This window comes from Mustelus asterias, chromosome 11 (assembly GCF_964213995.1).
Source record: "Mustelus asterias chromosome 11, sMusAst1.hap1.1, whole genome shotgun sequence".
In the NCBI taxonomy this organism is placed as follows: Eukaryota; Metazoa; Chordata; class Chondrichthyes; order Carcharhiniformes; family Triakidae; genus Mustelus; species Mustelus asterias.
Genome location: NC_135811.1, coordinates 71,149,745 through 71,165,248, shown reverse-complemented (window position 1 = coordinate 71,165,248; position 15,504 = coordinate 71,149,745). Strand labels below are relative to the sequence as shown.

The 15,504-nt window shown below is 46.8% G+C and overlaps 1 protein-coding gene across 2 annotated transcripts in view; it reads right to left on the bottom strand.

Moving 5' to 3' along the window:
• The window catches only part of gfap (glial fibrillary acidic protein), a 51,990-nt gene extending 36,864 nt beyond the window's left edge, over positions 1-15,126 (bottom strand). For both annotated transcript variants that reach the window (XM_078223720.1, XM_078223721.1), the window contains exons 1-2: positions 14,989-15,126; positions 5,419-5,823 (exon numbers count right to left, since the gene is read on the bottom strand). In XM_078223720.1, the coding sequence (XP_078079846.1) occupies positions 5,419-5,823; positions 14,989-15,086 (503 nt within the window). In that variant the 5' untranslated portion in view covers positions 15,087-15,126. The remainder of the gene's footprint in view (positions 1-5,418; positions 5,824-14,988) is intronic.
• Between the last annotated feature and the right edge of the window lie 378 nt (positions 15,127-15,504).

Sequence of the window (15,504 nt, the reverse complement as noted above, 5' to 3'; positions counted from 1 at the left end):
AGGCCTTGGACAGTGAGGAGGTAAAGAGTAACGCTTCCCGTCATTGCATGGGAAGGTGTTGTGGGAAGGGGATAAGGGATTGGGGGCGATGGAGGAGTGGAGCAGAGTGTTGGGAGGGAGTAGTCCCTGTGGAGTGCTGACAGGGGGAGTGAGGGGAAGATGTGTTTGGTGGTGATATCAGGCTGGGGCTGGAGGAAATGGTGGAAACGATCTGCCGAATGCAGATAATGCAGGTGGGGTGAGGAGCAGAGACAAATGGGGAGTTCACTGCGGCTCTGGGAGGGAAGGGAGGGAGTGAGTGCAACAAGGTGGGAAATTTTAAACAATTCATTCTTGGGATGTGGATGTCGCTGGCTACCCCACCCATAATTACCCTAGAGAAGGGGTTGAATGTGGCTGGGGGTGGGTGGGGAGTGTATCCACGGTTAACAAAAAAGAAGCAACCTCAGAAGCTCGAGTTTGGAAGGTGGCATCATCAGAACAGATCCAATTGAGGCGGAGAATAGAATGCTGTCCTTAGTGTAGGGTACAAGCAGGACCATGGGCGGCACGGTAGCACAGTGGTTAGCACTGCTGCTTCACAGCTCCAGGGACCTGGGTTCGATTCCTGGCTTGGGTCACTGTCTGTGTGGAGTTTGCACATTCTCCCCGTGTCTGCGTGGGTTTCCTCCGGGTGCTCCAGTTTCCTCCCACAGTCCAAAGATGTGCACGTTAGGTTGATTGGCCATGCTAAAATTGCCCCTTAGTGTCCTGAGATGCGTAGGTTAGAGGGATTAGCGGGTAAAATATGTAGGGATATGGGTGGGATTGTGGTCGGTGCAGGCTCGATGGGCCGAATGGCCTCTTTCTGTACTGTAGGGTTTCTATGATTCTATGATGACCAGTCCAAGAGCCCTGGGAGTGGTGGGATTACAGTAAATATTAGTACATAGTCGACAGAGAGGTCGAGAGAAAGGAAATCTGAGATGGACAAGGTGAAGGTGAGAGAAATATGATAATTAGAAGCAAAATTGATTTTTCCAATTCTGAGCAAGAGCATTGACTGATGTAGTCATTGCTGTACTGGAAAAACAGCTGTGGGAGGGCCTGAGTAGGACCAGAACAAAGAATGTTCCACATACCCCACAAAAGACAGGCATCACTAACACCCAACGTGTACCTATAGCAACTCTTTTTATTTGGAGGAAGCCAAAGGATTTAAAGGATATTCGTGCTGTGGAATGGTGTTTAGATACAGAATAAAACTATCTCTACATCGTCCCCATCAAACACTCCCAGGACAGGTACAGCACAGGGTTAGATACAGAGTAAAGCTCCTCTGCACTGTCCCCATCAAACACTCCCAGGACAGGTACAGCACGGGGTTAGATGCAGAGTAAAGCTCTCTCTACACTGTCCCCATCAAACACTCCTGGGACAGGGACAGCACGGGGTTAGATACAGAGTAAAGCTCCCTCTACACTGTCCCCATCAAACACTCCCAGGACAGGTACAGCACGGGGTTAGATACAGAGTAAAGCTCCCTCTACACTGTCCCCCATCAAACACTCCCAGGACAGGTACAGCACGGGGTTAGATACAGAGTAAAGCTCCCTCTACACTGTCCCCATCAAACACTCCTAGGACAGGTACAGCACGGATTGGATAGAGCATGTTCTCATTGTAGCTCAGCCTGAACCATGCTTAGATTTCCGCCATTGCATCTCCTGCAGTGAAGAATATCTGTTTATGATCACTAATGTGATTGAGTTACTATTCGGATCATGAAAGATTCTGACACTTACTGTGTGTCTAACACGGACTGCTCCTTCAGTAAAGAAAGGGCTAAATGAGCCTCTGTTGTAGACCCATTACACCAGTGTCCAATTGATGAGTTAATCCTTACGGTGTAAATGTGGGGAGAGGGACGAGGTAAGGGACGGATCGACAGGGTCTGTAGGATGGCAGAGTTGGAAAGGAGCAAATTAGAAACACATTTTAAAAGTCCTCTTCACACAGTGAAGAAAACAGTGTTGTATGTTGGGTCATTGGAAAGGCGTGTGCAGATCCACAACTATTACTCCCGGGACTAAACTGGAGAGTAGCCCTCCTTGCCGACTTCACCCAGAAGGTGGAGGGAGTGGGTTGGCAACTAACCTTCAGTTACAGATTCAAATCTCGTCTTAACTGATGAGACTGGTGAGTTGGTGCTGTAGGGTGGGATGAGTTTGGTCGACTCTTATGTGGTAACTAGTGGTCTCCCTCCTACACGATAAAATTGACAAGGAGGTTATCTGAAGAATGGGAGAAAAATATCAAACCAGAACATGAGGAGGCAACTTGGGTCCTTGAGCCTGTTCCTCAAATCCATTGATTTGCCCTTGATCCATATCTCCTGAGATGTTTAGATAATGTTCGGTGGGAGGAGGTTCATAGGAGAATAGACCAGTTGGACAGGATGGCCTATTCCTGTGCTGTTAATATGATGTAATTACCTGTGCCCAATGTGGACTTATCAATCTTAGTCCAGCACGTCTTTGAGCCTCTGTCTGTTCCTAGTGGACGGTGTGTTGACCAATTTTTTAAACACATTGAGATGCAATCCAATAGAAGATTTTCTCTGAAGCATATTCTGTAAGAGTGGATGTCGCATGGAACACAGTCTTCAATGTGGTAACAGCAAGTGATATAGGGTGTGAAATCTTTGCCCATGTTGTTATTTCCCCAGCAGGGGGAAATTTTCATCCAGTATGTTCATAGAGCTCAGGGTGGATGGTAGCACCCTTGGCTGCCCCCCTAAAGGCTGGGTGGGAAGCAGCAATGGGCAAGGCTTGGGGTGGTTGAGAGACCCAGGGAGCTGGTCGGGAGAAACTGGCTTAGAAATGACGACAAGAACTTCACATTCCAAAAACTCCAACTGCAAAACGGGAACTGAGGAATTTGAGGCTAGTTGAGTGCCATATTGGGTAGCCAACTGCTTAGTATATTTGGAGATGCTGCATTAGTTATCTTTGCACAATGTCCCTTTACTCTAACTGCACCCTACCATCAGGCTGTTGACTAACCCAAGAGTGTCCACTGCTGATTTAAAACTGGGAATGAGTCTCAGATGTGGAGGTGCCGGCGTCTCAGCCCAGAGGCTGCAGGTTTCCCCTGCTCTCTTGAGAGAGATTGTCATTTGGTGACTATTGGAGGAAGTGTTCAGGCATGTGTTGGGTGGTGTGAGGTTCGAGTACCTGACTCGGGTAGATTGAGTGAGAAACTGCAATTGCAGTCAGCTGTTCTCAGATTATTTTTTGCATCCATGTAGCTGGGTGATGAAACTCTCTCCATGTTGAGCACAAGTGTGAATACCAAACTGTCCCAGATCAGGTACAGCATAGCCAGCCGTAGAAGAAATCTCCCTCGAGATGGCCCCAGCAACATGCTACAGGTCTAACACAAAAAGCAGCCCCGACTGCACCAGTGTAACAGAACCAGTCAGAATGAAATTGATAAATGATGAGAAATTCAGGATTGTTTTGATGTGTTGTCATGGGTCCACTGGGAACTGGATTGGCATTAACTGGCACATCTCATATCGAATCTATAGAGCAGGTTCCAGATGGAAGGTCAGTCTCTAACCCACTGCACAACTCATGCCCCTAACCAAGTTGTTTTAAACTGTGTCCCAAATCCTTTATTCACTCAATTGCTGCTTAGCCAAAGTGGAGAGGAACAGGAAGTCTACAGCTGTCCTCCAAATGTTTTAGTTAAACTCAGTAAGAAGTTTAACAACACCAGGTTAAAGTCCAACAGGTTTATTTGGTAGCAAAAGCCACACAAGCTTCCGGAGCTCCAAGCCCCTTCTTCAGGTGAGTGGGAATTCTGTTCACAAACAGGGCATATAAAGACACTGAACAAAGAACAAAGAACAAAGAACAATACAGCACAGGAACAGGCCCTTCGGCCCTCCAAGCCCGCGCCGCTCCCTGGTCCAAACTAGACCATTCTTTTGTATCCCTCCATTCCCACTCCGTTCATATGGCTGTCTAGATAAGTCTTAAACGTTCCCAGTGTGTCCGCCTCCACCACCTTGCCTGGCAGCGCATTCCAGGCCCCCACCACCCTCTGTGTAAAATATGTCCGTCTGATATCTGTGTTAAATCTCCCCCCCTTCACCTTGAACCTATTTTAGACTTAATTAAACCAGACTTAATTTACATGAATAATGGTTGGAATGCAAATACTTACAGCTAATCAAGTCTTTAAGAAACAAAACAACGTGAGTGGAGAGAGCATCAAGACAGGCATCAAGACAGGACCTGGGTTCAATTCCCGGCTAGGGTCACTGTCTGTGTGGAGCCTGCCTTGATGCTCTCTCCACTCACGTTGTTTTGTTTCTTAAAGACTTGATTAGCTGTAAGTATTCGCATTCCAACCATTATTCATGTAAATTAAGTCTGTGTCTTTATATGCCCTGTTTGTGAACAGAATTCCCACTCACCTGAAGGGGCTTGGAGCTCCGAAAGCTTGTGTGGCTTTTGCTACCAAATAAACCTGTTGGACTTTAACCTGGTGTTGTTAAACTTCTTACTGTGTTTACCCCAGTCCAACGCCGGCATCTCCACATCTTAGTTAAACTCAGCAGACAGACGGTGAAACACATTCAAAGCACCAAATCGACATCCTGGCAGTCTGAGGGTGGCACGGTGGCACAGTGGTTAGCACTGCTGCCTCAGTGCCAGGGACCTGGGTTCAATTCCCGGCTAGGGTCACTGTCTGTGTGGAGTTGTATATTCTCCCCGTGTCTGCGCGAGTTCCCTCCAGGTGCTCCAGTTTCCTCCCACAGTCTGAAAGACATGCTGATTAGGTGCATTGGTCATGCTAAATTCTCCCTCAGTGTACCCGAACAGGCGCCAGAGTGTGGCGACTGGGGGATTTTCACAGCAACTTCATTGCAGTGTTAATGTAAGCCTACTTGTGACTAATAAATAAATTTTACTTTGAGGAAAGACTGCAATGATTCCACATCTCACATTCCAGCCTACCTCCAAGTAGGACGGGGAGGGACAAAGTACGAGTAAATATTCTGATAGAGGACAGAGTTTCAGTCAGTTGGTAATGGGATTCAACCCTAACATTCAAAAGGCAAAATGGTTACTTGTTTGAAGGAACTGGGTGGAATTGGCAGAAAGCTTGTGATGGAGCAGTGAGGGGGCTGAATTAGTTTGCTATTTCAAAGAGGTGCCACAGGCTCAATAGGCCCAATGACCTCATCCTTTGCCTGGTTGTGTGATTTGAAGAATGGGAGTAGCTTTTCGTTCTCACCTTTTGGGGGTTAATCTGTTGGGGTGAAGTGCGTGCCAATCATGGATCCTGTCGATTCTCACCCCCTTGGGAAACCTTAGAGCTAGCGTGTGATCTACCCGAGCAGGTTAATATCTGGCGATGCCATACCTCTGTTTCATGTTGTTCCGATCCTCCAGCAGATTGTCCCTCTCGATCTCCAGACGGGCCCTGGTGCTGTTCAGCTGGTCCATCTGGTGCCGCAACTCCCGGATCTCATCAAGGTACATATCTCCCAGCCGACTGGGCTCTTTCCCCTTGATCTGGTTGAGCTCCGTGGCCAGGACTTTGTTCTGGTTTTCCAGGAAGCGCACCTTCTCGATGTAACTGGCAAAGCGGTCATTCAGTTCCATCATCTCAAACTTCTCGTTGGTCCGAGTCTCCTTGAACTCAGCATTGAGGGCGTCTGACAGGGTGAAGTCGAGCTTGTCCTGGAACATTCCGGAGCTTTTTGTTGGATAGTTGACATGCTTCAGTCGAATCATGGAGCTTCTGGAAGTACTTGGCAAAACAGACCTGTGCAATGAGATGCAATTAGTGGGAGCAAGGATTTGATTCATTCCCCCCCCCCCCAGCCCCCCCCCCCCTCCGCCCACCCCCGATCTATCCCAGTGCAAGCACCTTTATTCCCATTCAATTCCAGAGCTCTATCGTGCAGTCAATAACTTTGCCCAAGTGGATTCTCTTCTTGCAGTGAGCTTTGGCAGACTATTAACAGGGAACAACAGAAACCCCAATCCCACCCTGAAGTGACCCTCCCTCCCCCCCACACCTTTCCAATGGGGGTGATAGATCCCAGGAGTCAGACTTCTGTCTAATTTCAACCCTCTTACAAATTGATACAAGGAGGACAGTTGAATAACTGTCCCAGCTGAGGTAAACAACCCCAGGTCACAGAGGGGCTGAGTTTGATACTGGCTAAACTCTATCACTGCACCAGGGCCCATTGGAATACACACTCTGTACTGCAGTCAGTATCACAATGAAACATCGACTCTCTGTCAGAGAATCATACAGCACAGAAAGGGGCCTTTCAGCCCATCGTGTCTGTGCTGGTCATCAAGCACCTAGCCATTCTAATTCCATTTTCCAGCACTTGGCCGTTGCCTTGTGTGCTGTGGTGTTTCAAATGCTCATCCATACGCCTCTTAAACGCTGTGAGGGTTCCCGCCTCTCCCATCCTTTCAGGCAGTGAATTCCAGATCCCCACCACCCTCTGGGTGAAAAAGCTTTTCCTCAAATCCCCTCTAAATCCCCTTAAATCTATGCCCCCTGGTTATTGACCCCCTCAGGGTTCTCCCCTATCTATGCCCCTCATAATGTTATACAGCTTAATCAGGTTCCTTCTCAGCCTACACTGCTCTAATGAAAACAGCCCCGGCCTAACCAGCCCCTGAGAACCCCCAGCTCAGGCAGCATCCTGGTGAATCTCCTCTGCACCCTCTCTAGTGCGATCACACCCTTCTTATAGTGTGGTGACCCGAACTGCACACAGCACTCCAGCTGTGGCCTAACGAGAGTTTTATACAGCTCCATCATAACCTATCTGCTCTTATATTCAGTGTCTCGGCTACTAAAGACAAGTATCCCATATGCCTTCTTAACCACCTTATCCCCCTGTGCTGCTGCATTCAGGGATATTTGGACCCCAAGGTCCCTCTAGTCCTTTGTACTTCCATTCATTGTGTATTCCCTTGCCTTGTTAGTCCTCCCAAAATGCATCACCTCACACTTTTCAGGGTAAAATTCCATTTGCCGCTGTTCTCCCTGTCTGACCAGCCCGTCTATATCATCCTGTCATCTAATGCTTTCCTCCTCACTGTTTAGCACACCACCAGTTTTCATATCATTTGTGAACTTACTGATCATACCCCCCACATTCACATCCAGATCATTAATGTACTCTACAAGCAGCAAGGGACCCATCACCAATCCCTTGGTACACCACTGGACACAGGCTTCCAGTCACAAAAACAACCTTCAACCCCTTTGCCTCCTGCTACTCAGCAAAGTTTGGATCGAATTTGCCAATTTGCTCTGGATCCCATGGCTTTTACCTTCTTGAACAGTCACCCATGTGGGACCTTGTCAAGAGTCTTACGGAAGTCCATGTAGACTATTATCAACTGCACTGCCCTCATCTACACACCTAGTGACCTCTTCAAAAACGCAATCAAATTTGTCAAACACAATCGCCCCCTGACAAGGACATGCTGATTATCCTTGATTAATCATTGCCTTCCCAAGTGAAGATTAATTCTGTCCCTCAGAAATATTTTCTATAATTTCCCTACCATTGATGTAGGACTCACTGTAAATACCTGGTTTATTCATTCTTCCCTTCTTGCATAATTGTACCACATTAGCTGTCCTACAGTCCTCTGGCACCTCAATCGCAATGCAATATACACTCCAAATTACAATCACAATAGAGTACAGACTCTGTATTACAGTCAATATCATAGTGGAATACATACTAATGATATTTTCAATCTGTAGTGTTGACCTGGAGACCGAGGATAATTTAGCCAAGGTTGCTAATGATACAAAGCTACAATGGAATGTAAGCTGTGTTGGGGACACAAAGAGGTTGCAAAGGGATATAGGCAGGGTGAATGAGAAAGAAAGAAGGTGTCAAGTGTGAAATCATCCACTTTGGCAGGAAGAATAGAAAATAAGATTATTTAAGAGGTGAGAGACATTTTAATGTTTTTCTGAGAGGGATTTGGATATCCTCATGCACAAATAATAGAAATTGAACATGCAGGCACAGCGAGCACATTATGTTAGCCTTCATTGTAAGGGAATTAGTGGAAAAGAGCATGGAGATCTTACTGCAATCACTTAGTGCTTTTGTTAGACAGTCACTAGAGTACTTTGTAGTGTGTTGGATTCTTCACCCTCGGAAAAATATACTTGGCTCAGACAGAGTCCAACAAAGGCTCACTCCCCCTTTTCAGTCATGACACGCTAAACACAGTCATTCTCAATCTTTCTGCCCCACAAGTACATGTTTGATGTACTTTATAGAAGTGATTGAGCAGGCGATATGCACGTGGATGTATTGCAAAGATGCATTGGAGTTCAAGACACGCCACAAAGAGAAAACTCCACTTGGCGAATGGTGAAGAGAAATCAGTCTTTCAGCAAAACCAATCAGGTATGAAGTTGGCTTCAATATAAAAGTTGTAACATTTGCTAACTTACCAAATAACGTGTGCTGCAGTTTGGGAATTCAGAGTTGGTGAAGCACTGGTGCGAGAATGAAAGAAGGAAGCCGCCTTATGAAGATGTCCAGGGTCAAATGCGTCATGAGAACCGGGACCAACCACCGGCCTGATCTTGACAAGTGTGGGAATGGGGTCTTCCAATCGTCAGAATGGTTTCATTGTCATCAAAATGCAACGCGTATTTAAATGGACCAAATCAAACTGTGAGCCCAGCAAAGATTTCCGAGCAATAGCTGGTTAATGGAGTGAAAAAGGTGTTGTGTTGCAGCAAAAGACAAAGATTGCTCCGAGAATACCAAAAGAGCTTGATGCCAAAATGACCAGCTTCCAGTGAAACAGCAGCAAAAGTACCCATCCTGCCACATCAGCAATGTGGATGAAACACTATTGATGGAATTTTCCTGTCCTGCCCTGCCCACCACGGGAATTGTAGCAGGCGGGTGGGGGGGGGGTGGGGGGACACGGATCATGCAAAGGTCCATTGACCTCAGGCGGGATTTTCCGGTCTTGGGGCGAGTGCGGCCAGAAATTCCCATCCCATGAATTGCAATAGGCCCGGTAACCAAACCGTGGAGAGGAAAAGTTTGAAAACTATTCGAGTGAAAACCACAGGACACGAGGAGACAAAATTCATGGCGGTACTAATCCGCATGGCTGACACCTGTGGTTGTTTCCAAACTTAAAACCATGGTGAAAATCAGGTTCCTTGCTGGAGTTTTTATGCCTGACCATGACAACAGTTGGATGGCTGGGGTGGTTCAGTTTGTGAAATAGGTGCCCCAATGGCCTATGTAAAGAATGCAGCTTATTTGTGTGGGACATGGTCAGAACCCATGCGGCCAATAAAATCAAGAGGTACCTGTGATAAATAACACCCATGTCACAGTTTTACCAAGCGGGAGGCTAATATCCTGAGATCAACATTTAGATCTTTGCATCAACAGCCACTCAAGAATCATGTTCGTACCAAATCAAATAAATGGATGGTTGACGTTGGAAAGAACTTCACAAAGATGGCTTCCCCACTTGATGCTTTGTGTAGTTTTTAATCATTAAATTATTGGATGCTATTAATGCACAAACTTTCTTAGATTGATCAAAAACGCTGAATATCCAATTCAATGGATGGAAAGAAAGATGATTTGTTATGGGGCAAGGATTCTGAAACTGAAAGCACTACACCAATACAGTGGATTGGCCATGCTAAATTACCCTTTAGTGTCCCAAGGTGTGTAGGTTAGGTAGATTAGCCATGGTAAATCCGCAGGGTAACACAGATAGGGCGGGGGAGAGGGCCTGGGTAAGATACTCTGTCAGTGCAGACTTGATGGGCTGAATGGCCTCCTTCTGCACTGTAGGGATTCTGTGATCTGATCCAGAGTGGGATCCATAGCCAGTGACTCAGGTCGATTTTGATGAACTCACTATCAGAAGCAATGAGTTTGACTGGTTTTTAAATGTTTTCAATGTGGTTAAAGGTATTTTTGTACAATTAATTTCATCACTAAATCGTGCTACAATAATTTCATATGAAATACCGAAATAAAGAATATGATTTTCTTTCACATTTCAAAATGGTGACTCACCCACATCTACACCGACAGATCACATTTCATACCTGGCACATATAAATCTAACCTCATTTCTGGAACAATGTTTGGAGGCTTCAAAGGTCAATTATATGTCATCATCTATAGTAGCTTCCAGAATGGGCATGCGGCAGGTGGTGAGAGAACCAACATGAGGGAAAACATTATTTGGCCTCACCAACCGAGCTGCCGCAGATGCATTTAGCTATGACAGCATTAGTAGAAGTGACCACCGCCCAATCCTTGTAGAGACAAAGTCCCATCTTCACAATGAGGATACTGTCCATTGTGGTGTGTGGCAATACCACTGTGCTAAAAGGGTTAGATCCAGATCAGATCTAGAAGCTCAACATTGGGTATCCATGAGGCACTATGGGCCATCATCAGGTGCAGAATTGTACCCAACCACAACTTGTAACCTCATGGCCCGGCATATCCCCCACTCTACCATTACCATCAAGCCAGGGGATTAACCCTGGTGTAGGATGACATGCCAGGAGCAGCACCAGGCATACCTAAAAATGAGATGTCAACTTGGTGAAGCTACAACACAGGACTGCATGTATATTTAACAGTGGAAGCAACATACAATAGAGCTAAACACTTCCCCAATCAAGTGATCAGACCAAAGCTACACCCAATCACGACTAGTGGTGGACAATTAAGCAGCTAAGAGGAAGAGAAGGAGGCTGAATGAACATTCAGTTCCCAATGATGATAGACTCCATCAGTGCAAAAGCAAGACTGAAATGCCTGCAACCATCATTATCCAGAGGTGCCAATTGGATGATCCATTTCAGTCTCCTCCTGAGAGCCACCATTTGAAACCACAATCTAGTGGTAACATAGAAACTACTTTTTATGGGCGGCACAGTAGTTAGCACTGCTGCCTCATAGCGCCAGGGACCAGAGTTCAATTCCAGCCTTGGGTCACTGGAGTTGACTGGTCGGAATGGACTGAAGGCACGGGCCGGTTGGAACAGACCGAAGGTGCGGGCCGGTCAGACCGGACATAAGGCAGGGGCCGATCGGACCAGACCTAAGGAGCGGGCCAGTTGGAACAGAGGGTTGTAGTTGACTAGTCGATGAACATATTAGAGATGGAAATTGAATACTAAGGGAATGAAAGAATATGGGGATTGTGGATCTGAGAATAATCAGTCGCAATGGTATTGAATATTGTAGCAGGCCCAAATGACTGAATGGCCTATTCCTGCTCCTTGTTCCTACAGAATCATGGAATGGTTACATTGCAGGAGGCCATTCAGTGTTCCATGTCCAAGAGTCTATTCCTCATAGCCCCACACATTACCTCTTCAGAAGCTTACCCCAATTCCCTTTGGAAAGCCATGATTGAATCTGCCTCAGGCCCACACCACTCGCTGTTTTAACCTTGTGTAAAGTTTGGTTCTGCTGCCATTTACCTTAACTTGTTGCCCTTTGATTCTTATTTCTTGTACCACATGTGCTGAAATAGCCCATGTTCATTACATTGAGGTTAAGCATCAATCTGCAAATCTTTCCAACACACGCCAATAGGAGGTGGTAAGAGAAGGAGAGAATCCATGTGATGGAAAGAAATTCTAACATCAATATTCATAGCTCCAGCTTACAACATGCAAGTAAAAGTGTATGTTGCTGTGGGAGCTTGGATTCCCGAGTGACCTATAAGCTATTTCTCAAACACCAGTCTAGAGAGTGAGGATTGTCAGCCTTGATGTTCATGGCAGGCACCATGCCTACACTCATTGCTATGGACAATGATGAGAGATCATGAACTTTAACCCTGGTGGATTATGACCCTCCCTGGCTCAGAGGTGCCGAGGTTATAGTTTCTGGGTGGGATTTTCCGGCCTCTCTGCGGCGTGTTTTCTGGTGGTTGAGGTGGTGGGGGGGTGGGGGGGGGTGGAGGGGGGAGTTGGCTGATCTTCGATCTTCGCCAAGTGGTGCTGAAGGCAAGAGATGGGATTTTCCAGCCCTTCCGGCTAGCAGGATCTTCCAGTCCCGCTGAAGGCAACCCCCCCACGAGCTGGAAAATCCCATCTCTTGCCTTCAGCACCACTTGGCGAAGATCAGCCAACTCCACAGAACAAGAATCAACCTTCTAACCCGCTGGTGTGACTGCCACTTTTCAGTGGCATTACTGAACCCATGTGCCAGAAAGTTGGGGATTGAAGCATCCATAAGATAGGTTAATAATGTCACTCCTTTCCTACTTCTCCTTTCATTTCTTTAGCAAATTACATGTAATCTATCATGGAACTTTCCAGACTCACTCAACAATGAAAGAAATAATTTTATTCCACTCTTTCTAATTTAGTTGTTAACTGTAAGGAGGATTAATCGGTGAGGCTCAGAGCAGGTGCTTAGTCCAGGGAGTTGCTGCATGTTGTCCGTGCGATAGCTTTTTGACTAATCAGCCCCAGGTAACATTCTCAAATCCAGATACCTAATTCTCCAATAAATACGTGTGTGCTGAGGGGAGGAATATAAAGAGAGAGAAGTTACATTATTCTGTGCCTTTCACAACTTCAGGATTTAACAGTCAATGAAGTAAGTTTGAGGTCTGTCCACTGTTATAATGTAAGAAACATGGCAGCCAATTTGCACAGCAAGATCCCACAAACAGTACCCACGATAGTGATGCTGATTGAGGGGTGAAACTTTGGCCAGGATACTGGGGAGAACTCTCCTGATTCTCTTTGCAGTAATGTCCAGGGATCATTTACATCCACTTGATTTGGTTCTTTCCAATCTTATTCAGTTAATTTTCCACTTGAGAATTGTCAGCAGTCCCCAAAGAGTTAATCCGGATTCCAGGAGGAGAAATATCCAGGGTCACTGTGCAGTGCCGAAACCACTCCATCCTCCCCCCCCCCCGCCCCCCTACATCGCTCCCCAATACCCCTGTACTCACTACACATTGGGTCCTTTCTCTCTTCCTTGCTCCCCTCCGATCACCCTGTCCCTTCTCTCATCTTGCCTTCCTCTCTCCATCTCTGTCCTTCCTCAATCCCTCGTTACCTCTCCTCTTGGCCTCTCTCAGTTGTTTCCCACCCTTTCACTTCTCTCTGTCCATCTCCCGCTCCTTCTGCTAATTCCCGTCTCCGATGCCTCTCTCTTTCTCTCTCTCCATATGACCTTTCATCCATCCCTCTCTTTCTTCCTACTCACCCCACCCTTCCCTTCTTCCAGCACTCTGTCCCCCATTCAGTGAGTGTTAAATGTTGCTGACATTTGCAGAGATATTTCCAGGGCATTCAGCAGTTTTTGTCAGAACAGCAATACTTTCAGAATTCACTAGGGGGTGCCATTTCCTTCATATTCTCTCCTGCCAGTTGGAGTAGACAGGATCAGGGTTGGGTGGGGAGGGTATGGTCTGGTGGGTGGGGGAGGGGTGTGGGCATGTCTGCGCTTGTACGCTCCAAAAGAGTGGCTGAAAGATCAAATTTAAAAAATTAATACATCCTCCCATCTGTGAAATGCTGCGACCCTCTATCTCTCTCCCCCCGATACCTATCGCTCCTTCTTCCTCCCAGACTGAGACACTGCTCTTTCTCTCCTTTGTGTTGACCGTCAGCCCTCCCCTGAACCCCTGTCTGAGACCCCTCTCTCCCCTCCTGCACTGTGACTACCCTCTCTCCCCTCAGCCCAGTGGCACAGTGGTTAGCACTGCTGCCTCACAGTGCCAGCGACCTGGGTTCAATTCCTGGCTTGGGTCACTGTCTGTGTGAAGTTTGCACATTCTCCCCGTTTCTGCGTGGGATTCTTCCGGGTGCTCCGGTTTCCTTCCACAGTCAGAAAGATGTGTGGGTTAGGTGGATTGGCCATGGTAAATTGCCCCTTAGTGTCAGCGGGAATGGCGAGGTAAATACATGGGGTTGCAGGGATAGGGCCTGGGTGGGATTGTTGTCGGTGCAGGCTCGATGGGCCAAATGGCCTCCTTCTGCATTGTAGAGATTCCATGATTCTACACTGTGACTGCCCCCCTCTCTCCCTCCTCCCCACTGATACCTACCCTCTCTCCTCTTCCCCCTTTCCCGCCCTCGTTCTGATTCCCTCCCAATTCTCTCCCACCCCCATGACACCCTTTTCTCCCCTACCAAGCTGACACCTCCTTTCTCCTTCCCACCCCCTCACTCTGTCCCCTGTACTGTGACACTCCTCTCCTTCGCTCTCCTCCCATTCTAACATCCCTCACTCTTTGACAGAGGCCATGTGGAGATGCTGGTGTTGGACTCGGGTGGACAAGATGAGAGGTCACACGACACCAGGTTATAGCCCAACAGGTTTATTTGAAATCACAAGCTTTCGGAGTGGGGCTCCTTCGTCAGGTGAAGACAATTGTGATTACTGATTACCTGCCCTGTATGAAGAGTTGGGTTAATAAAGACACTGTTAAAATGAAAAACATATTTACCAACAGTCAAACAGCAGATCTGAGCAGAACCTTGAACCAGACACTTGGAAGAGAATCTTGTGGGGAGAAACAGGTCCATAGACCGTACCAAAGCCTGACCCAATTTTTAACCATTCCAGATGCAGTACACAGAACATAAAGCATGTGTAGAGTAATTCAAATATTGCACATTGAAAGCCCAAAGCAGTTCTAACCAAGTCAAGAAAAGTAAGGTCAGAGCTGGCAATATTTTTAAACTAGTTCACAGAAGCTCCGAGTTCACTCAGCTCCTACCAGGTGACAGGTAACTGAAACTCCAGATGTTTCTGTATCTGCCTCTGAAGGTGTAACTCTCACCCCCCAGTTACAGCACGGATTCCAGCAAGTTTCTAACTGTCATTGTGTGAGCATTTCGCTTCGGTTACAAGCAAGGCTGCGGAAGGAATGCTGCATTATTTGGTACCTCTTTGTGAAGCTGTATCTGCTTGAAGGGATTGTGGTGAGACCCCCGAAACGCTTCCTGTAAGACGAGGTCTGTACTGACTCGAAACTCATGCTCATCTTTGTCCACTTTGTGTGTCTGCGCCTTGTTGCTGCAAGTTAGAGTTCCAGGATTGAACTCTCTCCCCGCTTCCAGCCTGTTTATATACCCCATGGATTGAGGTTGGCTGGCAGGGAATGCCACAGGGTCCTAGCACACACCCCATCCAAACACACCCTTTGTGAGGTCTGCTAATCAGTGCCTAGCCTGACTAGCTAATCATGTTTAATATATCGCTGTTCAAAATGTGCAGCAGTCCCACAAATACTCTAAAGAATAAATTAGGACTAAACTTGAATATTGCCTCTTGTCTGAATGGGTTACTATCGTTAGAGTTTTAACAACACCAGGTTAAAGTCCAACAGGTTTATTTGGTAGCAAATTCCATTAGCTTTCGGAGCGCAGCTCCTTCGTCAGATGGAGTGGAAATCTGCTCTC